Source organism: Malurus melanocephalus, unplaced genomic scaffold (genome assembly GCF_030028575.1).
Source record: "Malurus melanocephalus ecotype Western Australia unplaced genomic scaffold, MMel_1.1 scaffold_176, whole genome shotgun sequence".
Taxonomy (NCBI): Eukaryota; Metazoa; Chordata; class Aves; order Passeriformes; family Maluridae; genus Malurus; species Malurus melanocephalus.
The window spans coordinates 1,375,792-1,399,583 of record NW_026623408.1 but is presented as its reverse complement, the minus strand read 5'-3'; the positions used below and the strand labels follow the sequence as shown (position 1 = coordinate 1,399,583).

Here is a 23,792-nt window from a genome sequence, read left to right as displayed (position 1 = left end):
GTCTGCAGGTTAAAGTGGTTCTGGCTAACACCCTTTTATGACAACAATTGCTACCTTCATTTTTCTACTGTTTATACTTTAATCTTGAATGTTTACCAGTTTCTATTGTYGGATATTGTGGAGGGAGAGTGTCTTAGCACTACAGCTCATCCAGCTTTAACTCATACATCACAGTCCTGGAGTAAGMAAATACTTTGATTTATATATATTGTGGCCAATTTATTGCATTTTAAAATGATTTCTATACTTTAGACACAACATTTATGACATAATAGGACGAATGACTTAGCTAATCATTATATCTGTCTAGACTTACTCTCTTCTGTATTCGTGTCATTTTGAAACTATTTGTATATGTTGAAGTTTGTAAGGGTTCRGGAACCCACGATGAAATAGTAAAGTATGTATTTATTTCTCATGATAATGCTCGGATTTGATTTGGAAGTTGACACTTTGTATGTCTTTTCACAGAATTGTAAACAAATACCGAAAAACTGCTTCACCTAGGGTGCCTTCCATGTGTGGTACAAACACTTGTCATTCACAGGAATAGAGATGTAAATTTATTAAACCAGTAAACACTATTTTTGTAATGTGAGTCACTAACGCAGCTCTGGCCTCGTTGCTTTGTCCCCACCACACCAGGTTTCTGGCTGCTGTGGTCACTGCCTGCCTCCCCTGTGTGCACTGATCTGCTCTGGGGAATCAATCACCCATCGTGTCTCCTTTGCTCTGCCTCAGCTGCCCCTGAGCCTGGAGTGAATGAAGCACATTTCTGGTGCAAGGTGCTGCAGATTCCCTTCCCTGAGCCTGGGGAGGGTGTCTGTGTCCTCAGGCTGACTCTGGGTGCTCCACACAGACTCTGCAGCCCAATCCAAACATTCCAGTTGTAGCTCACAATCCATGATTTGCAGCTTCTGAGGAGGGAGCACCCAGCCTGACCAAAAGACTTCACCCCTCTGGGTTCCAGGTGCTGTAATTGCTGACAGCTCAGAGATGTCATGGAAATACCAGGTTAGAATTCCATTTGGGCCGAGCAGAGGGGAGGCAATGTTGCTTTTATCACATGGGCACAAGGCTGCTGTGTCACACCTCGGGACTTTGCTTTGGAAGTAAAAGCTGCAGTGTTGTGTCCTGGAGAATGCTCGGTGCATCCATCCCCTGWGCAGTGCAGGACCCGGCTGCTGTCSTTSCCCGGCTCGGGGCTGCAGCCCGGGCTCCGCTGATCCCCTGCATTGCCGGGGGCTCTCAGACAGTCCCAGCCCTGCAGGGTTCCATTGTCCTGCCGAGCTCTGCGGGTCTCAGAGCCCRGGCCCGGTGCTGCAGCGGTGCCTCCAGCCGGGAGCGCCTTCCTGCCGTGCCCGCAGCTGGAATTCCCTCAGCCCTGCCTGACAAAGGAGTCCTGGTAAAGCCTGACCAGTCCCAAAGGCGAGGTACTCGACAAGAAAACAGAACCTGCAGCTTGTTTCTACACCAGTAACCGTCTCAGTATGTTGTGTTCTTTCTGTTGGTGTCTGTGCTAATCGAAAAACACAAGCTGAAGAATTGTAATGTCTTGCAATACACAAAGCAGTCTTGGTTTTGAAATACTTTCTGTTGCAGCATAATTTAAATGGTGTATTTATCAGTTTAAAATATAATTTTCCTTTTCCAGTCTTTTGTATATGGGCACAATACTTTTTGTAAATTTTTTTTTATTTAGTTGTCTTTCTGTCTTTTCTTTCTGGTATTGGAAGATTTGAGCTCTCTGGGTTTTCACGGTACTCTTCTGATCATTCTTCATAGTGGTAAAAGTCTGTATTTTTGTATGTAGGAGAAATGGTAGTTTTCTAACACTTAGCCCAATCAATATAGAACGGAATCATTTGTGAAGGACTTCCTGTTTAATAAATGGACATATTAAAGTACTAAAACATTGTCTTCATCTGTACCAGTGCGCTATGCTGGGGTAATTTCCTTCCCAGGGGCWGTTCTGGATGTGCTGATAATGCAGAGATGCTTTTGTTAGGGCTGAGCTCACCCAGAGCCGAGGCCTCGTCTGCCCCTTGTGCTGCCTCGCTTGGGAGRGGYTGGGAGCAGACACAGCCAGGACAGGTGACCGCAGCTGACCACAGGGATATTCCAGACTTTATGACATCAGTGTGTGAAGTGGGAGAAGGAGGAGGAAAGGGGGATGTTTGGAGTGATGRCGTTTGTCTTCCCGACTCACTGCTCCACGGGATGGGGYCCTGCTCTCCTGGAGGTGCTGAACMCCCCGCTGCCCAYGGGAAGAAGGGAGTTCATTCCTTGCTTTGCTTTCTTGTGTGCAGCTTTTGCRTTCCCTGTTCAATTGTCTTTGYTTCARCCCAGGAGTTTTGTCACTTTTACCCTCCCCATTCTCTGCCTCCTCTTCCGGAGAGGTCCCGTGTGGGGCTGGGGCTGCTGGGGTTAAAGCACCGGGAGAGGCAGCGCAGCCCCTGGGATCAGAAGCAGCCAGGGCAGCTCCAAATGCCCGTGGTGTGGGAGCAGTGGGGGCTGAACAACCCCCGGCAGCCCGGCTGGGGCTGCTCCTGGGACACTCCTGGCTGCAGGAGTTAATGGGAAGTCCTTGATGAGAGGTCAGAGGGAGCAGCAGGAACATGGAATGGCCTCATTGCTCTGGTGGTTGTGATGGAATTGCTCTGGGAGTGTTCCTGGTGCACTGCCACGGCTGGAGTGTCCCATCCTCCCATCCTGGGGTTTGCAGCTTTCCTTTTGGGATTGGGAAGGGATTTGGGGGCTGAAATGCCCCAGTGAGTGGGGTAATCCTCTGCTGCCTCATTGGGTTACAAGTGATGCTGGTGGGGTTTTTGGTTTGCAGGTGCTTTAGGTAGGCGGGGAAAGCACTGAGTTCACACATGTGAGAACTGGGGAAAGGCACAGGGGATGGATGAGTTTGGGGAGAGCTTTGGGAGTTTGGATGCTGCACTCAGAGCACTGGGGAGGGGTCTGGGCAGAGCTGGTGGCACAAGTGAAGGATTCCTGAGGGAGCTCTTACAAGGGGCCTGTTCATTTGGCTTGTGTGGGGCTGGCAGCAGCGCTGGGCCATTACCCAGAGTGTTTTCCTGGGTTAGGAGAAACTTCATCAGTTGTAGAATTATAAAAAAATAATGTATTTTGTCTAACTTTTAGATACTGGATCTTCCTTCAGTCTCCTGAGAAGACTGTAATTAATTTATTCATGGATCAGGCTCACAAAATGTGATGGGCTGTGTCCAGAGTACATCAAATAAAAGGACAAGTATATCCTGACAAAAATTAAAGTTGGAATTCTATTTTCCTCCTCGAGTAAATAGATTCAAAAATTGACTTATTTATAAAAACAAAAAGCCCCAAACCAACCAGCCAAACATTAAAATTACCACACAAACAAAAACACCAAAAAAAACCCCCAAAAGACCCCAACCAACCAACTAAAAAAAAAACCCTTAACAACCCCAAAGAAARAAAAAAAAAAAAAAAAACAACCCAAACTCCTCCTCYCCCAAACCCCAAAYAAAACCACACTTAAATTTTCTGGGTTASCATTGTTTTACTTTCTGACCTGGAAGTTTTACAGAACACGGAGTGCTGTGAATTCTTCCAGTAAARGAGGGATCTGTGTCACAGTGGGAATTTTTTGATGCATTCCTGTTTATTTAAATGGTGACTTTTAAAGATGCTGACTTCTAAGCCAATGCTCCATGCAAAAAGGTGTCTCAARCATCTTGTGACAACATTCACATTCTCAGTGCTTACCTAAATTTCTTCTGCTTCCTTGATGTATCCACCCTGGAAGGATTGAAGGATGGCCAGGTGGAGCTGCTGTGCCTGTGCTGACACATCTGGCATTTGCTCTTTAAGGGCAATGAGAATATTTCTGWTCAGAAATGGGCCCGGTGAACATCCTCAGCAGGACAATGAATGGAACCAGGTGCTCTCTGAGCATCCAGCTGTATTCTGCCTTCCAACACTCCAGGCTGTTCTCAACCACCCCAGCAGCTGAAATCCTCTGCTTTTCCTTGGTATCCTGCMAGTGACTCTGTCAGATGGAAATTTAAGACTGGGAGAGCTTTGAACAGTATCAAGGGAAAAGCACAGTGAGGTGGAGTAATGGCCAGTGTTCAAAGGACAACAGAGCCTCTTTCTTCAGTCAGAATCTGAAAAAGCTGCTTGGAAAGATAGATCTTTGAATTCCTTGGAAAGGTCATTGAATTCCACGGAAAGTATTTGAATTCCTTGGAAAGGTCTTTGAATTCCTTGGAAAAGTCATTGAATTCCGTGGAAAGGTATTTGAATTCTGTGGAAGGGTCTCTTGAATTCCTTAGCATCACTCTTCCAAAAATCACTGCACATGCCTGAACAAGTCAAGATAAATGCAGAAAGTTTTTGTTAGGGAGAGAGCCCTTCAGGCAGGTGAGAGCTGTGTGAAGTCACCTGAGGTGCCACTTCCCTTCCTCTCTGTGGCTTGGAGTCGGTGTTGAGCTCATGGCATTGGAGCTGGAACATGGAGCCTCTGGCATTGTTCCTCTATGGATTTACCCACACTCAGGTTGGGAGCTSTCTCCATCTCCTGCAGGTGCTGCTCAGCAAGCCCAGGAATTCAGGGGCTGTGCTGGAGCTGCAGCAAGGGCAGGGATTGGGCTCTGAGGGTTTTGGCTCCTCTGTGAGAGTTGTGATTTGAAAGAGGTGTTTGACGAGGCCACTGAAATCAGGACTTATTAAGGGCTCCACAGTGCAGGTGCAGTGTTGTGTTKGTCTCCTGAAACCTGAATTGCAGAGAAATCAGCACTCTCAGSACCCTTTTGGTCTTCTCAGTCAAGGAAAAACAAGCAAACATAAAAGTCAAAAAGCCAAGCTGACTTTTCCTCCACCTGCCCCAGGCCCTGAACTTAGTGCAGTATTTCTGGCAGAAAATGGACAAAAGACTGAGTCAACCCCCTACTGCCCAACCAAAACTGGCTTTAAATTAACTATTAATTATTTGAACTTTCTGAAATTATATTCCTAAAATACAGAACTGTGTTTTATTTCAGTCGTGGGAACAGATCTTTTTCAATAAAAGGCCAGGATCTTACAGAAGTGCTTGACCCTGGGAGCAAATGGCATAGGAAYAAACGAAGTCATCAAGTACTTAACAACAGTAAGGAAATTCTCTGGGCAGGAACCTCACTACAAGTGCTAAAGCAGTCCTGAAACAACTCWTGAACTGTTTGGTTTGCTGCCTCTGTTTACTTTAATCCAACTTGGAAAAAATGACCAGAAAACCTCAGTGTATTTTGGGGCTGTGTGAAGGGTGAACTCCAATTTCTTTACAGTGTTACACAACTCTACAGGTTGCCAAGAGGGAGCACTGTGTCTCCAATATCTGCTCACTATTTCAGAACTAATTCTTGGTTAAATTCCTTCATCTCAYGTCCTAAGGAAGATGTTTGTCCTATAGCTGCTCCCCATGGCTGGGCAGAGGCAATGCAGCACAATCAGGTCTTCAAGTAAGTAAAGACACCCAACACTCCTATTAAAAGAGGTTTAATCCAGCATGGTTTCTAAATATAGACATGCAGTACAAATTTTACTTAAAAAAAAGAGAAATACAAAACGAGTATAAAAATTAGCCCAAGTCCCCTGAACATCACAGTGTATGCCAGTAAAATATGACAACAGAAGGGAAATAAACGCAGGATTTTGTACAGGAAAAGATCCAGAGAGGTCCTCACAATTCAAGGATTATTGGTCACATTTAGAAGCTTTCATTCTGTCAGTGGGCAGGAAGCAGGAGATGGAGGAGCTGCCTGGGGGAGCCTGAGCAGCACCTTGGCAGAACCTGCTCCCTGTGCTGCTGCCAGCTGGGAACTGGAATCCAGGTGCTGATTCTATTCCAAAGGAAATCTGCTTTGATCATTTCATCCCTGCTTGTCACTTGCTCYGTCAGGACCATCTGCTCTCATTTTAATTACACCTCTTCTGGTACTGTATTCATTTTTAAAGAATCTACATAGGCTTTTTTTTACCACAGACCTGTCTGATGCCATCTGTAAGGAGGATGCCACGCTCTTCTCAAGCATTCCCAAGGGTTTGTAAATGGACATGGGTATTTCAGGGTAGGTTGTGCTACTTGTGAGAACAGCTTGTACATTCAGAAGGTTCTTCCTCTGGAATTCACCACCCCAGGATAAATCACATCCTTTCAGGGGGGTAAACCACCCCAACCCACCCCACACCCACTGAAAAAAGGGGGCTGTGGAGATGAATTCATTGCATTTGGGGGTTGCTCTTTCACAGTGGGGAGGATGCACTGCCCTCCAGGAGCCTGGGCACCTGCAGTGTGGCAGGGCCAGTTGCCAGTGGCCCAAATCCAGCCCCAGTGGCCTCAGCAGGGCATGAGGCAGAGGTGCCTGGCACACAAACACTGCAGCTTCCCCAGGCAGCTCCTGCTGCCTTCCCTGGCTGTGCAAACACACGCAGGGACTGCCCAGAGCTGCCTCACCTGTTCCACCATCCTGTGCTGGAAYTGCAGCAAATGGGATGTGACTCCAGACCTGAAAGCAGCTGAAAACCAGGGATACTGGATGTTTGATGAGCCAGCTGCCCTGCAGCACCACTATACTCTGAGGTTTGCCCTTGCTGYAGATTTCCAGTTGTCACTTTTCCTTGTCACAGATAGGCAGGAGAGATAAAAGCATTGAAACCAACCTGTTGACTGTAATCCATGCCTTCAGTGCTCGGGAGTGTGGTATTCAGAGTTCAGATAAAGAAATACTGTTAGTTATCAAGAAAAATACAAGTAGAGGCATACAAACCTCTCTTTGGCATGTCAAGAAGAATAAAAGCTCTAAGWATTAAAGATTTGGAATTAAAGCACATTAAAAGCTCTGTATAAATGTCAAAAATGCTGCTCCCATTTACTCAGGACACAGCTGTGCTGAGTGGGGAGGCACAGCAGAGAACTGAGCTGTGTTGTTTGGACAGGAACTACTGTAGCATCTGTAGTTCTGCAGAGTGTTTAATGGCACTGGAATAGTCTCCTTTTCCACATCACTGCCCTGTCTGTGCTCTGGTGATTCCATAAACAGTGAGGTGGAAGGAGGCTGAAACGAGGGGATATTTCAACTGGCAGTGCATTCAGCAAAGAGGAAAGTGCTCCATCATCTTCCCTTCACACTTGGTTGGTGTTTGGTTCCTCAGTTTGCGTCAGAGTCAGAGTCCTCATCTGAAGGGCAAAACAAGAAACAAAAGTGAAAATGCAAACTGGAAATTCCCACCCCAACTGGGTGTGCTTCACAGGACACAGCAGCTTTGGGAGTGAACACATCTGTGAAATGACAGCTCTTGCTAAGGTGATGGGACTTGGTGTTGGAAGGAGTTRGGAAATGCTGCTGAGAGGCTCCAGGAGCTCCACAGGAGCCCTGCTGGCATCCTTGCTGCTCTGGGACTGCTGTGTGCTCTGCAGCTCAATGCCTCTGAGAGCCAGAAGCTCTGAGATGCTGAGAAATCCCAACAGATCCACAGAGGTCCATGTTTCTGGCCTCAGCAGGTCAGAAACAGAGCAGAGGCCTCTTTGCACAGTCACAAACACCAACACCAAGCTGTGTGAGTGCACATCTGTGAATTCATGTATTTCTGCCTCCATCTCCAGGGAAATTAGATCTAAGTAGTATTTTGCACCCTTGTCACGTGATCATCTTCTGAGGTTAGCTCAATTTTTAGGTTTTTTTTTCCTGTTCCTCGAATTCTAYTTTCCTTTGTCTCTCTTTTTCAGCCCAAAGCTTGCAAAACACTGAACAGTCTACTAAAATCCCCCAAAGAGACTGTCAATGTTGCTGTTCACCTTCCAGGATTCCACACACATCTCGGGCATTTGGTTTAGAGGGGGGTTTAACTGGGGTGTTTTAATAAGTTTGGGATATTTCTTTGTTTGTTTTTAATGTGGAGCAGTGTTTTTAATGTGGATGCAATAAGGAGTGTCACAGGGACATGATGCCTGATTTGGGCTCCTGGGAACTGCAAAACAGCTACCCCTKTCCTGATCTGGACTGGATTTGAACACCCTTTTTTTTTATCTTCATCTTTGTCTAAGTGGATGTGTCTGATCTGAAGTAGACTGCAATAGAAAAAAAAACTGGCAACAATCCTGTCAATTTTATGGTGTTTGACCCTTGCATTTCAAGGCCATTTGCCCACAGATGGTCAAAGTTCATCATAAGAGGCAATCAAGATAAGGAGATGATAAAGAGAAAAGCATTATTTCGACAKAAAAGGCTGTGGATTAATGGATGTTAATTATAAGTTACCAAGAAAAAAACGGCAGATGTTGGCTTGGTTTCACAGTAAAACATTCAATGGGGAAAAAACATCTGTGCTGCACAATAATTTCTATAATTGGATTTGGGGCCTTTAAAAATTAGATGTTRTGAAACTCTGAAAAACTTCACATTCCTGGCTTGCAGGTTTTCTTTAYAAATCACTGGAATGCCAGTTGCAGCTTCCTAACTGAGCAGAGCKGTGGAACACAAACCCAAGGCAGCCRAGAATTGAAACTGCTCTTACTGAGCAAGAGCTCTTGCACCCCTGCCAAGGGTAAACTGGAGCAGGAAATCACCCACTGCAGGCTTGAGGAACAAGCAGGGAATTTCACCCACCTTCTGTCTTGGGCCTTTCCGGGGTTGCAGGGCTGCTGTGCTTGAGAAATGTCATCAGCTCATTGAAGGTTATGTAGCAATCAATGGCAAACACGATGGTGGCCACAAACCCAAACACCTGCAGGACAAAATAAAGCTGTTTTTAACAACAGGCCCCATGTGCCAGTGACAAACCCAAGCAAACCAAACCGACACAAAAACTGTGGTTTTTTTCAGGCTGTGCCTTTCCAAAAAGGCAGGGGAGGAAAGTGGCGTGTGACACACTGGCATCAACTGAATTGCAGCTGATTTGAGAGCCTGAGCAGATGTGAGCAGATGTGTCCTTATCCCTCCCCCTGGCTGCAGCCTCTCGGGTGCAATGCACCTACTGAGCATCAGCACTGCTGGGAGCTCCAGGAGAGCAGCTCCTGCACCTCCACTGTCCCAGGGCACCCCTGACACCSATCAATCACCTCCTTTTCTATGGAAATAATTTTTCACTCATTTGCAAAAAGTGTCTATTGCTGAGTGATCTAAATTGAGATTCAGATGATTCTGGAGTTCCCCCTTCAGTGTCAGAGCAGCAGAATTGTGCCAAGCACAGGCTGGGAACCTGGGCTGAACACACTCCATTGCTCCCTGCCCAACTGCAGGGTCAAAGGTTAAACCAGGTTTGGGTTTGTACTGTGGGATGGTTTGGGAAGGGCTGCTGGCCCTTCCTTTTGTTCTTCTCAAGCTTAAAAATTGTTATGCAAATTTTATTTATGTTGCATCCATTATTGATGCTTAGAATCAAGTTGCAGATGCAGGGGCTGTATTGTATTTCTGACCACAAAATGCTGATGGTGAATGCTCTCTCCTGGGCAGTCCTTGCACTGGAGGGTAAAATGACACTGCTCTTGTTTCAACTCATCCAAGTAAAACTGAGCAGGAGAGGCAGAAGGGTGAATTTTTAAAACTTAGACTGGCCCTAGCAGTTACAGGTTTGGTTTGTTTATTATTATTGTTATTGTTATTACTCTTCCCTCTATTCAAGGATGTTGACATTTTGCAGAAGCAGCAGGTAAAATGAAAAAGCAGAATAGGTGCCTTCCCTAAGGGGTACAATTAACACTGAGTAGCACTGTTAGGGTGAAAAAACTATTAATTGSTTCAAAACATGTTTTTTTCTGAATAACTGACCATGSCTTCAGGCAAATTAATTCTTGGTTRAYTAAGCAAAMTTCYATTACTCGTAGTGGGGTGATATTGGAACTGTTTCTAAAGCACATCCACACTCAATTCACCACAACACTTCACTAGCCAGCTCATGCCTACTCACCCCTCCTGCTTTCGATGCTGCATCGTTGTATTTTGCGACAGCAGCAATGGAAATGGCGAAGTAAATAATGGCAGCAGTGACACAGCGCAAGAAATCCTGCAGAAGAAGCAACAGTGCATTCTCAGATCGGTCAAGGACTTCCTCTGAAAACCATTTTGGAAACGAACCCTCAACCCCTCTGGTGTTCCATCAATGGCCTTGCTGGCATGTGACCACAGCCTGGTTTGCTGCAGAGGAGAAACTGCTCCTCTGGGTAGTATTTCTAAACAGAAAACCCCAACCTTGGCATAAACTTCTGCTCTTAAAGATACTGGGATAAATGCTGCTTTTCCCCTGCTGTGTCAGGYAGACCTTCCTTTAGCYTGGGAAGAGCAGTCCTGGGACATTKGCCTTGGAGCACAGCAAGGGCTTTAATRGAAAAATCGTTTGAAATGCCTTTAAAAGCCTCATGTTCAAGCAGAAATCCCATGCCCCAGAGGCTCAGGAGGTGCCAGCTGCCATGAGAACGGGTGCTTGTCTCGCTGTGGATGCAGCTCTGTGTGACCATCTCCATGGAGACCTGTCTGCARGAACTCCTCACTCAGGACCACACCCTTGGTTCAGTGTTGCAATGATTTGTACTTCCCGTGGCCACCTGCAGCTCCATCAGCCTGCCCCAGGAGCAGTGTCCACTGTGATCACTGGCTATGTCTCTGCAGGGAGGATTAAACACAGAGCTGCTGTTTCCAGGGCACGTGCAAATCACGGGGGCTGCAATACCCTCAGCTCTGCTCACAATGAGCTCTTCTGCCTTTCCAGAACAGAGGGAGGAGTGAGATCCTGTCTCAAACCACAAATGCTGCAAGAAATGTGACTCCTCTGAAGTCAGGACAAGGTCAGTAATCTGCATTCTGTGCCTGCAGTATGTTATGGTAATGGCCATAATAAACACACAAGTGTTTTTTGTCTTAATTCTGGAGCCAGATGCACATAGAAAATGGGAAAATGATGGAACTAAGATTACCAGCTGAAAACTGACAGCCATAGCCATAGTCACTGAAACTGTTTTATCCACCAGTGGCCTTGCTGAAGTTATTTTTATATATTGAGAGCTCTAATTCAAACCTCACTGCAATGAACTATTGACAGTACCAAAAGAGAATCCAGACTGATAAGATCAGCGGGGTTTTTGAAGTATTTGTACTGCAAGGCAGCTGATCCCTTTGCAGTGATATTTGAAGCTGCAGGGACATCCAGTGGCCAGGGCTTTCCTGCAGCCCCAGCAGCCACTGGGCTCCTGTGTGGAAACAAAGTGGCCGGAGCTGGCCCTTCCCAGAGCAGCTCACTTTGTGGGTGTAACTCTACCCGAGAATTKAATCACAGTCTGAYAGTCTTTCCATCATTACCAACACAYCTGTTCCCCCKGTGCAAGGRGAGCAATAAGGAGTCCCCAGCAGTGAGCCTGACTTGGGCTGACGCTGCCCCTAAGGCATTTGCYTGGAATTGGGCATAAATTCTGTGCTTTGATAAAGTCATGCTTTGTGTCAGCACCAAAAAAGCTGCAGTGAAGAGCAGAGCAGAGTTTAGAGTGCTCTGGGACCTTCTGAAGGAGAGGCAACATGGACAAATTTCTAATAAGGCAGTGATGTTGCTACAGCCACCCTGAACTCCTGCCCAGCCCCCTTTGCTCCCCTTACACTGCACAATGAAACATSAAAGTTTCTGATGCATATCTCACTTACCGCCAAAGGCCAGTAGACTCCTTTAAACTTCTCATTTAGCTGGGAGGCGTAGGCAAAAAAAAGAAACAGTGCCACCAGAAACTCTAGGAGTGGTGCCATCATGAAAGAAGATGATAGAGATGAAATATAGCAGACAAAGATGATAAATGACAGCACCTAAAGTAAAGGGAAAACTTGCAGTTATTCGCAAGGAACAGCAGAGCCACAGGCAGCTGAGCAGCTTTGAAGTGTTATTTTCCCTGTGTATTTCTGCCAGTGCTGCYGCTGATGGTGTAGCTTGCTTCCTACTTTTCTTTTCTTATTTTACTTTTCATTGGGCCAAATGATTTTTTTTTTGTGCAGCATGGAATAAATCTGAAGTAATGGTGTTTATTTCCAGGTGTGTGAAATCGCTTTTCCGGAGYGCTGGGTGGATTTGCACCTCTTTGAGTCAGTAATTTGCTCTGGATTGTAAACAGCTCTGACAASATAATTCTGAAAATAGAGTGGGGTGTTGCCAAGCAAGCACAGCTCTAAGCTTTCAGCCGTGACAGCTCTCATTGGAAACCCAAATCAGTGCTCAGACAGCCTCAAATAACTCAGYATTTATAATCTTAGAGTTGAAAGAATAAAGTCTGCTGCTGATGGATAGAAAAGGGCCAGGAATTAATTGTTTAGKGACTTCTGGAAGTCTCTGGTTCCAGCTTTCCAGCGGGGCAGCTGTGTTAGAGAGTAATAGGACAGGTAACAAATCCCATAGATTTGTTTTTATCTCCAACTCYACAAAATAATAAAAATGGCATTTATTTTCCCACTTAATTGAAATACCTTTAGAACATAGCTCAAAATACAAAGTTTCACAACGGGAAAACAACTAAAGGAAACGCATTTTCACTTAAACCAGACAGTATCAGAGCGCTGCCCTACACTCCTGGACTTTCAGCTGCTGCATTGGTGAATGTGGAAGGTGACGGGACCATGGAGAAACCTAACACCATTTACAAATGCGGTACTGGGGGTTGATCAGCTCCAAAAAGAGACTCCAGTCCTGCTGTTCTACTGCCTTGACTGGAAACTGGTTGCTGTTTTCACCCAATTAGCTTGCGGTACCCAAAGTAGCCGGGCTGCTGAATTACACATTATGGTGAGCCTGGGCTGCTCTGTCCAGCCTCTCCTCCTGGAGACAAAGCTCTGCCTTGTCAATGCTCAGGGATGCTTTTGGCCAGGACAGCAGGGGAGACTGAGCATTMCATTACAAGGATTTTTTAACTTCTAATTCCAAACTGGAACACTGACATTCTCACTCACACAGCACTGAAAATAAATGTATTATTTTCTCCCAGRTGGTGCATCTGAAGGCAGATGTAGCTTCCTGCAAAGGTAATCAATACATTTGCCTCGGTAAATTTCAGCTCYATGGATTTCTTTATTTGCTGCTACCATGGGTTCCTGGAGATCACCTGTACCTCAGAAAAGAATCATCATTACACTTGAATGATAAGACTCCCATAATTATTAATTAATTGCTCATCTAAAAGGTCAGTCAACCYTCAAATACATGTATCAAAAGAGCTTGCTTATGTTTAGGGGGCAACTAAGCAGTTCAATCCCAGTGAAATAATTTCGTGGTATAATTAAATAAGAAGCCTTTATTCTCAGCCTGTGCTTTGGGGAAAGCAGTCATTGCCTGACCAGGATGCTAAAAGCTGGAGTATATTGTTTTCATCCATTAGGACTGGGTGGTGAGGTTAGAGAGGATGTGACATTTTTAGTATGGGACTATATTTATCTTACGTCTATGCATTGTTCCTGGTTCACTGGGTTCTAAGAAACTGAGCTGGAATAGTGTACAGAGCTCACTTCTGCATGGGCCTGTTRGCTGGTAACACCTGCCCTATTTTGTTGGTGTTCACCCCATCCRGATTTGTTTATTGCTCACAGAGCCTCTCTGCAGGTTTTTCTCATTTTCATAAAGTGGAGAGAGCTCATTCCCTGTATCTCATCCTCAGCGTGGTATTTTCTTCCTATGTGCTAAAAGTGGTAAGGACTCTTTGAAGGGAAGTGGAGTTATCAGAACTTGACAACTCCTGAGAGTAGAGAGGACTTCCTCCTTCCTATCACAATATTTATTCCCTCCCCACCCCCAAGAACAAAGCCTAGACTTGCTTTGTGAATCTACCTCACTTGCATTTGTGGAACATAATTGAGACAGTTCCATGTTTTCTTGGATTAAAAAGAAATCACCACCTATACAGGACATTTTTTTCTTGTTCTCCTGTTGAAAAAACATCTTCCTTTTKGTGGCTAAAGGCAGGTGTGTGATAGCTGAGTTGCAAGGATGACCAGCAGCAGGGAGAACAGACCGACACTAAACCTGGTGATCTCTTAGGAAAGGATTAAATAATGCATCCCACTGGAGCAGTGAGAGGAGGTAAAGAGGCAAATTTCAGATCTGTAAGGTGATGCAGCACAGCAGAGACCCCTTTGATCTCAAACTCCTGTGCTCTGCCTTTGCACAGTGCTCCTGTCAGAAGTGATAAGAGGAACGAAGAGCCTTTGTGGTCTGTTATTATCAGCTTTATGGCAATTTGTGCCAGGGGAGGCTCCTGCTGTCTCTCCTCAGCCCTCGGTGGGCGCGAGGGTTGGACATGAGCCTGAGCTCAGGGTGAAACAGGAGTTGTTCCATGGCAGGAACACACCAAGGAGACCTCGATCCCAGGTGCTGCTGTGCCAGGGGATCTCTGCTCCTGTGCCAGGTACGCTGCTGAAGAGACAGAAAGATCGGTCTGAGCATTTCAACTTTCTATTTCAATTTTCTCGTTTGGGTCTGATCCAGAGAAGCTAGKGAAATATCAGTTGTTTACTTTAAAATCTGGTTCCCAGATCAGTTACTTGTTCAAACCAAGCCCTGCATCACTGGTAGATGACAGCAGCCTCCTGCTGCCTGCTCCTCAGACCTAGAGGACAGGAACTGTATTCCCACCTTCCCCATCCTCATGGTGGGAGTCAGTCCAGCCTGTCCAGCTCTCCTGGATGCTTGTCAGCATCCCCTTGTGCAGGAGGAGCACAGTTCAAGGCACATTAAAAAAAAAGAAAAGGCACCTTTTGATTCACACAAAGCCACTTGACTTCAGTACATTATTGATGATACTAGTAAAGGGGAAAAAATCTGACCTGAAGTGGGGCAATTGCTCTCCAGTTAAACATCATTCCTCATTCTAGAGGCACTCCGAGGCTGAAGAGGCCCAAGGAAGATTTTATGTAAAATGAACATTTATAAAATAATGGGCCAGCTTTTAAGAATGAAGGTTTGAGGGATGACAGTTTTGGATGCCACACCCTCCACTAGCTGGAAGATACAGGTAGGGAAGGCAGGCAGACCCTGGCACTGCACCTTGGTACTGCACCTTGGTCTTTGGGTTTGTTSTTTTCTGTCTCCCATCACAGCCCTGACATGGATTTTAATGCCAAACCTCCTTGGTAGCTTGCAACAGCCCTGTGTAATACAAGAGCCCAAAAATTGCAGGGTTTTGATGCTGTTCCTCTGCTCTCCTTGTGTGCAGCTCATTTCCTCTTCTGACAGATGAAATATACAGACTCCTTGAGCTACTCTGGATATTACCTGTGACTGTCTACTGAATTATAAAAGTGAGTGGGTACCTCTTCTGACCATTTAATGCCACTAACTCAACCATTTGATGTTATCGTAGAATTTTAAAAATACATCTCTCCTCCCACAATACAAACACTGCAGAGCCGGTCTGTACCAGAAATAATGACACCTACCTACCTATGTACTTCTCCAGGCTTCAAGTCTTTGAGACAAACATCCTGCAAGCTGAAGATTACTCTGAAAACTCAAAAGCATGCTTCAGAATGTACCCCGGCCCCTCCAAGGACCGTCAAATGTTCCACTGCACATCACACTTGTTGTTCTGCACCTCTTTTCCTCAAGCTGTGTGTTTCAGGGTCACTTCAGAGACAGATCAAGCAATGGGACCTTGTTGTTTTTCTAACAGCTCTGTATTTGCTAAAAWAAAAAGGCACCTAGAGAGGAAGTTTGTGAGACTCCATGCAGTTGCAAGTTCATTTCTTGCACTTTCAGAAAGCACTGCTGCTTCTGGGAGAAAAAAAAAGTAGCAGTTTTTTATCTGTTTTGTTCATTAGTGTTTATACAGGGTTTGTCTCTTCCCCTCACTTGGGATTAAACTCTCAGCATTGAGAGCAGCTGAGTCTGAGCTCTTCCTGTGCTGCTGATGAAAGGYTGGTGTAACTGCTGCCAGCTTCTCTGTGAAGGAATATCTGGATGCAGGAAGCTCTAATGCAGCAAAGAGCAGGACAGAAATCTTTCATAGCTTGGCAGCTGTAAGGTTATAAAAAATCCTGGCAAAAAAAAACAGCCTGACTATTCACTGAGTACCTTTTATGTACRTTCCCATTCACATAAAACCCCTTCTTTGGTATTGTGTTCCAGAAAATAATTTTCCCATTTAATCCCATGCAATTACTACTTAATGTCATGTTGCTGGGCTTCTTAAACTGGCCAGGCATTAGAGTTATTGTACAACCAGCTTGCAGTTCAAGTCTAAAAAATAATRATGACAATGGTTAGAGAGCACAGTGTCCCTGAAGGGAGGGAGCCCTGAGCAGTGGTGAGCTCATGGCAGCTCCAGAAGTGTTTGTCTCCTCTGTGCAGRGAGAACAGACCCAGCCCACTGGGAACATGGGCATGCTGGGAAGCTGCTGACATCACTGCAGCTCATCACCTCCTGCTCCTCACCTCCCCTCCCTAGRAAAGAAAAGGCCTGCCCAAGGTTTTACAGGTGGGTAGCAGTGATATCTTTTGGGCAAGAGTGTGCTTTGTTCTTGTATTCTTGGCACACAAAGTGCATCACTCAGTGGTCTCTGCTATTCAGTTACTACTTCTCTGTTGCACTTGTGGAGGTGAAACTCCTGGTTCCTCCAGAACTTGCAGCACTATTGGCCTTCTGGCTACAGACCCTGAGAAAGGCACAGGAGCCTTCTTCAAAGGAGACTTTACACCAAGCAGCTGAAGTTTCAKTTATGAAGGTCAGTTCAGAGAAGACTGAAAAGACAGGAGAAAGAGAGGAAAAGAGAAGAGAAACAGACACAATGATTTCTACATCCTTTTATGTTACCACAAAGGTCACACAACTTTATGTGTTCATACTGCATTTTTATAAAAAAAAAAAGAAATAAAGAAAATACTCTTTTTCTTATAAAAAGAAAAATGTAGTGCCACTTCATGCTGGCTTCAGGAGACTGAGGAGATGCCTATTAATGCAGCAACAAAAGCTTGAGTAGAACAGCCAGGTGAGCAGCAGAATCCACAACTGGGGATCTTGCCTGGACAAGCTCTGGTGGCAGTATGAGAGTGGCTGTCAAAGGTTCCAACATGGACACAGGGAACTCAAAACTGCATCTCTTGAAGGGTGGAAAAAAGCATGGATGAGATGCTGACCTCCAACACAGCAACTTGAATACTTGGGAAAAATGAGTAGCTTAAGATGAGTGTCAAAATATATGGAAGAAATCATGACATGGGGGRAAAMMRRAAAGGAAAAAAGGAARARAAAAAMATAACCCATAAAACAAGAAATGGTGATTAGAAAATGAAGGGAGCAAAGCAGTGAGAATAAATAGGATCMGAAGAGACAGTGAAGCTTATAATGTACTCAATGCTACTGCTTCTTTCTGGGTCTGTAAGCCATCCCAGGTGGAATAAAAAATTAATCAGAGAGGTTAGTGCAGGGGGAGACCGGATGTTCCCCAGAGAGCCCTTCCAACACCAACCAKTCAGTGATTCTGTGGAGATCAAAAGAAAAGGAGCAGGGAATGGGGAGAGGATAACATCCTTATCTGAATAAAATCTGGGATTATAATTAAACCTCTAGAAGTAATCAGCTCCATCACMAGCCTGACTTATTCTAGGGGAAGCACCAGGATGCCCAGTTTATATGGATACTGCACCAGAGCAAATTACACCTGAACATCCTAAAGATCCATGTGGAAATACTATTTTTAAAAATGGCTCAAGAGCTGGAGAAATAAAGTGCATTTCTGGGGAACTGCCAAACTGCTGAATAATGTGACATTTGTAACAGTAATGAGGACCCCACTCTGCTTCTGAACAAAAGGCACTGTTCAAAATGTGTATCCGTGAATATTATTTACATACATGTATGCAGAACCCAACCCCACCCCCATATTAGGACTGTGTCAGAGGAAAAATTAAACATTCAAGACAAGAAATACAAAGCTAAAGATGAAACACAGATTTAAACCATGACAGATTTAACTTGAACTCATCTTCAATTATTTGGCACCGCATTTCTCTAATTGTACACAGGCTGCATTTGCTCTGGGACCTGTGTTGTTCTTCTGGCAAAGCTGAGACAACTGGACAGAAACTACTGCTGCTGCCTGTTGTCTGCCAGAAAACCACGTCCTGAGCACGTGGGCTTGGCCTGCAAGGAACACAAGGAAAGCTCTCGGCAGATGGGATTTCAGGGCTGCTTTCAGCCAGCCAAGCCCTTGGGAAGCTCTGAGTGGCCTTACAAAGGATAAATCCCTATTTTGTCAAGACAGAGAAGTTTTTATTTACTCCAAGGAGGCATAATCAGTACTTCTCTATGACAACAAAAGGGTGAGTCTGATCCCATGACCAGAACAGTATTCCTCCAATATGTCATCATTCTGAGRTGCTAAAAAGCCAGGCTGTATGAAAGCCATCATTTAGCGGCTGTAAGCTTGTAAAGGAAATTCCAGTGTGTGTTATAGTATGTAACAAAAATACGTGCCAGAGGARCCAGGTTAGCTGGGCTCTGGTATTTTCTAAATGTGTGGTTGTAACCTACAGATACTGTGTGAGTGAGGGGGGTACCTGGAGGGGAGATGGGGCTGCTGGAATTTTTTTAATGGAGCTGATAAAGCCCACAACCTGCTGCTACCCAGCCCGAGGCTCTCCCCCCCCACAAAAGTCATCCTGCCCTCCTGAGCGAGTGCTTTCCCTCTCAAAGGCAGCCTCACATCTGGCTGTTCCCTGTCTCTCAGCCACAAGGCAGTATCCACAGCCTCATGACCTCTCAGGGCTGGTCTCTACCAGCTGGCTACAGACAATTTTGCCTCCTTCTGCCTGTTCCTTACCCTTATTTTGCTGGAATATCCTTGTTTCCTTTCCTGAGCTAGCACACTGGGTAGCCAGAGACACCTGACAAAACAGTGCCCCACAGACTTGCCTACTAGATATTTGATTATCAGCTGCCAAAACTCCAGCTAAAATGCCAGCAAATTTAATGTTTGAATTTATCATTATTTCTAGCAAAAATMATGTTGAACCTCTAATTTCAATCAGCGAGCTTCCTATCCAGAAGTTAAATTTTGTTGTGAAATACTCACTCTCCATGGGGTGAGTGATCTCTTTCCCCATCACGCGGGGATTATTTCAGCTGTCAGATTTTAAGTCTTTACACGTAAAATTCCAGGAAGTCTCACACCACAGCCACTGCCCTGTCCTGCTGCCACACTATTGCTGATCCAGGCCAGGTGCCCTTGGCTTTGTGCCCACCTGGGCTGGTGTCCAGCGGCTGTCACAGCTCTGCAGGGCCTTTCCCCTGGGCAGCTCTCCAGCCCAAGCGCTCCACAGTGGTGAGYGAGAGCATCCCTCTGAGGAAAGCACAGCTTTGGAGGGCTCGGCACAGCAGCTGAGTGACCGKGATGCACAGCCTGACATTCATTAGTAAAGTCTTTCCTGACACACTCAGGCCAAGCTGCCTCCTAACCTGGCACTAGGGGATAATGCAAACAGCAGCCGTAGTGGTCACTGGAATTCACACTGCAAATAGCTTTAAACAAAATTAAAGCCTTTTTTTTAGGGAGAAGGGGTCCCCAATAGCAAAACACACTTTAGGCACTGAAAGTCCAACGTTACAATTTCTGGTTTCGAACGCGCTCTGCCTGAATTACGCTAAATTCATGGCGCTCCCAGCACAGCAGTTCCCCCACTCCGGTATGGCTGTTTCCCCTTTTACCCCTCGGTTGTTCTCCCATTTTTTTCCCTCAGTTGTTGCTCCCCGTCTCTCGTCGGCTGTTTTCCCCCAGTTTTCCCCTCAGTTGCTGTGCCCCTCTCCCCTCGGCTGTTTCCCCCCAGTTTTCACCTCTGTTGCTGTCCCTCTCTCCCCTCGGCTGTCGTTTCCCATCTCCCTTCGGTTGTTTTCCCCCAGTTTTCCCCTCATTTGCTGTCCCACTGTCCCCTCGGTTGTTTTGCCCCAGTTTTCCCCTCAGTTGCTCTCCCCCTCTCCCCTCGGTTGTTTTCCCCCAGTTTTCCCCTTAGTTGCTCTCCCCCTCGCCCCTCGGTTGTTTTCCCCCAGTTTTCCCCTCAGTTGCTGTCCCACTCTCCCCTCGGTTGTTTTCCCCCAGTTTTCCCCTCAGTTGCTGTGCCCGTCTCCCCTCGGTTGTTTTCCCCCAGTTTTCCCCTCAGTTGCTGTCCTTCTCTCCCCTCGGCTGGCGTTCCCGTCTCCCTTCGGTTGCTGCCCCTTCTCCCCTCAGCCGCACAGCGGAGCGGCCCGGGCAGGGCGCTCTGGCCGAAGCTGCTCGGGTCCCGGCCGGCCCCGGGGGTGGYTCCCGCAATCCCCCGGCCACGGTGTCCCGTCCCTACCGACTCGGCGAGCAGCAGCTTCCCCTTGCGGGAGCGCACGAACCCGATGTGGGGGAGCACGGTGTGCAGCTCGGGCGGCGGCGCACTCTCCGCGGTCTCGGGGTCCTCCTCCATGGCTGCGGCGGGGTGGGTGGGTGCTGGGTGGGATGGGGATGGGGCTGGGACGGGGCTGGGATGGGGCTGGGACTGAGCTGGGGCTGAGCCGGGGCTGGGCCGGGGCTGGGCTCGGTCTGAGCTCGGGTTGGGGCTGAGCTCGGGCTGAGCTCGGGCCGGGCTCCAGACGGGCTCGGGCCGGGCTCGGGCGGGGCGCGGGCTCAGGCTCGGGGTAGGGGGTTGGCCGTGGATTTTTTTTTTTTTTTTCGTTTTCTCTCTGAAGGAGGGAAGCGGAAATCGTGACACTGCGGAAACGTGAAAAAAAAGTTTCAGCATCCCCAGCTGTGGGGGGCGGCCCCAGCGCCCGCCCCCAGCCCCGGGACAGGGACAATGGGGCAGGGCTGTCACCTTCGCCCTGTCCCGTCCCGTCCTGCCGGACCGACACCAGCGAGCCAGGGCGATTCTTGTCAYTGCCATTCGGAACACACAAAGCACAGAAGCACCGGGCTGCTGGGGTCGAAAGGGGCCGCTGGAGCTCACCCAGGCCAAACGCCACTCCAGGGTGAATTTTCAGGTTCCAAATGCCTCGGCGAATGCTTTAACACGCCTTCGCATGGCAAGAGAAAATCTTTCCGAAGGATGTGTACTTTATTTCTTACTTAAATTTTTTTTTTAAAAAAACTTTAATTCTTAATTTTTGCTTTAAAATGTAAACTCACTCTAACGAGCATTTTTACACTTATTAAATAAATATTAAACAACACACATAAGCCTGTATTTTCTTTTTATTAGACCAAGAAGGCAGTCATGAAAATAATTTTCATACAGGTAAAAATGTAATTAAGTTTAGAAAAACAGAACAATTTTCTCTAAAGCTTTAACTGGTGAAATTGCAGCGCTGAAACTGCATTAGGAAAAGTACGAAACCTTATTGAACTATACTTGCAAAAACATCAGGGCACAGGAAATTCAAAGGTGAGCACCTGAAAATACAAATCCTTTAAAAGAGAGTGGGGAAACAGAATGGAGAGATTATTCCTTCACTAACATGTCAATCTTATTTGGCAGCACTCCTTCCTCTTGCTTTACCAAAGTTCATTGTCTTGCAAAGAAGAAGCGCGTCGACAAGGCAGAGAACAAGCAATACAAGACCCAACACCTATAAAAACAACCATAAAATTAGTTCACCCAATCAATCTCGAGCTTTTACTGTAGTGACTCATCAAGGTAGCAGTAAACACATCTTCCTAACTTGGTTCTGGCCTTGGAATTGTGTATGATTTGAGACAGCTGATAAATAACACATTTACATCACATCAGCCCTTCACAAAGCTGTCTGCAGCCTGCTTTCATGTTTGTATGAGGCCTTGGAGATGGTGTGGTGCTCTCTCTCCTTGAAAGCTAAGCTAATGCTGCATTATGCCAGACAATGCATTTATCCTAAATGAAAGCCCTTCTGTCCCTTTAAGGGTTGCTTAATTACTGGGACTGGCCCTGAGGAAAGTCAAGAAAAGTCAGCATTCGTACAAACAAGCCCAACAGGAAAATGCTCTTCTCCTCTGAAGCTCTGAACAGGAAACTTATTCCAAATTGAAGAAAATGTACAAAAGTATTTAAAAAACAGACAACCTCAGGCAAGTAACCTCAGGGAAAATGTGTTTGTAGTAGAGTCACTGAGCTAACTTGCTCAGCTCCTGCCCTTCAGCCCCGTCCCACATGCACACATGGGTTTTTATGCAAGTACTGAATTATCTGATATGGGGAGTTACTTTCAGGAGAGCTCTTGGGAGGACACAAGGCAGTTTGTGCCTCAAAAGAGCAGGCTGGGGGTGATTCTGTCTCTTCCAGCACTGCGGGTGTACATGTTCCACCCAAACTTGTGTTTCCAGGAACCTGCTTAGTCTCCTGCTCCCACCTTTAATTTCTATGAACTTCATAGCYGAGAATATAAATTCTATTCCAGCACACTTGATCACAAAGTCTTCTTTTTGTTTAGGATGCCATTGCCAGTGAAGCCATCAGCTTTCCATCTCACTGTCTCCTAAGCTGACTGTGAATGACGCCTATAGAAGGTTTTAGGTTTCTTTTGAYTGCTTGTCACATTTCAGCTTATCTTGTATTTCTGAAAACTTTCAAAACAGTGCTTTTTCCCTCTTCACTGTTTATTAATGTTAATTTCATTAGTTTCCATTTGAATTAAAAATACCAGTTGCTTAAACTATTAAACTGGTTTGATCTTAAGAACACAAAATTCTTACAATCGTAGTACGAAAATAAACCGTTTTCAACTGACATAATTCCTCAGATTGTGTCAGAAAAAACAATATCCATGTCAGGAGGGAGGTGCCAGTATGCTTGTTAAAAAGTTTCAGCTCTATTTAGCAGGACTGTTGGCATTTCTCCCTAAATAGTGTAACCAAATTGGATAGTCCTAAAAGAGCTATGGATTCTCCCACCTGGCATTTCAAGCTACRGAAGCAAATATAGGTTACTTAAAAATTCTAGAAATTGTCAGTGTTTCAGTACTTCTCTGTAGTAATTTGTAAGTCTTGTAATATCTTTATATTATTAGTGATTTGAAGATTATTTTCTTTTAGTGAGATACATTCAGTGTATCTTTGTTTGCTACTGCTGAGTGTGTTCTTCCAAGACAGCTGTTTGCATGGTCTTACCACAATGTAAGTGTACCAAGAGGTTCAAATCATGTGCTCTTTAATGACTGAAATTCATAAACGATGTTCCTACTTACTCCTCCAGCCAATGTCCCCTTGTTGGTCCTCATTATTATTGCAAACAAGCACACAACGAGGAGGAACAATGCTGCAATCACCGAGTTGATAATATCCTGAAACAGCCAGTGGAAGCAAAATATTTATTCTGAAATACAGACCTGAAGGAGAACGTGGAGAGTCCCAACAAAGAAGGATGGTTAAAACCAGCTGCACTGCCATGAAAACGAGTACACTGACACCCAGTGGTTCGATGGTAAAAAGAGCATTTGTGATAAAATTTCCTCATTTTACYTTTCTTCTGTTGTTTTTGCAGTCAAATTTATGCAACTTGGCTACACTTGATAGACTGAAGCAGCAAATACATGTACAAAAGGGAGGTCAGAGGAGACCTCGTTAGTATCTGAGTGRAAGTGTTTGACTAATTTGTATGTGAAGGTGTTACACAGCTAGGCAAACAATGCCCGTGAAGGGCGGGGCTGTAATCGGATCTGATGAACTAATGGAACAGAACGCTCCCTTAGAAAAACTGCTTCAGCATCCACGGAACACTGGGGCTTGTACAGAAACAATCACTGAGCCGACTGACAAGATCCCCTGGGACTGCTGATCCCTCCTATTCATGAGCCTGCCGCTGCTCACAGCCAGCAGTCGGAA

The 23,792-nt window shown here is 45.8% G+C and overlaps 2 protein-coding genes across 2 annotated transcripts in view; both read right to left on the bottom strand.

The window, feature by feature from the left end:
• Positions 1–5,510: 5,510 nt before the first annotated feature.
• On the bottom strand, positions 5,511–20,659 carry CMTM3 (CKLF like MARVEL transmembrane domain containing 3). The gene is made up of 5 exons (XM_057372665.1): positions 20,314–20,659; positions 11,658–11,813; positions 9,937–10,032; positions 8,637–8,754; positions 5,511–7,207 (listed from the first exon to the last, which is right to left on the bottom strand). The coding sequence occupies exons 1-5, from the start codon at positions 20,425–20,427 to the stop codon at positions 7,179–7,181; spliced, it is 513 nt and encodes a 170-aa protein (XP_057228648.1). The 5' UTR covers positions 20,428–20,659; the 3' UTR covers positions 5,511–7,178.
• Positions 20,660–21,182: 523 nt separating this feature from the next.
• CKLF (chemokine like factor) overlaps positions 21,183–23,792 on the bottom strand; it is a 3,593-nt gene continuing 983 nt past the window's right edge. The window contains exons 3-4 of the mRNA XM_057372662.1: positions 23,156–23,251; positions 21,183–21,565 (exon numbers count right to left, since the gene is read on the bottom strand). Of these exons, the coding sequence (XP_057228645.1) occupies positions 21,464–21,565; positions 23,156–23,251 (198 nt within the window). The 3' untranslated portion in view covers positions 21,183–21,463. The remainder of the gene's footprint in view (positions 21,566–23,155; positions 23,252–23,792) is intronic.

Coding starts and splice junctions, on each gene's coding strand:
- CMTM3 (XM_057372665.1), bottom strand. CDS start 20,427: ATGGAGGAGGACCCCGAGACCGCGGAGAGTGCGCCGCCGCCCGAGCTG. Junction 11,814..20,313: donor AGCTGCTGCTCGCCGAGTCG/GTAGGGACGGGA, acceptor CCTTTACTTTAG/GTGCTGTCATTTATCATCTT. Junction 10,033..11,657: donor GAGTCTACTGGCCTTTGGCG/GTAAGTGAGATA, acceptor CTTCTTCTGCAG/GATTTCTTGCGCTGTGTCAC.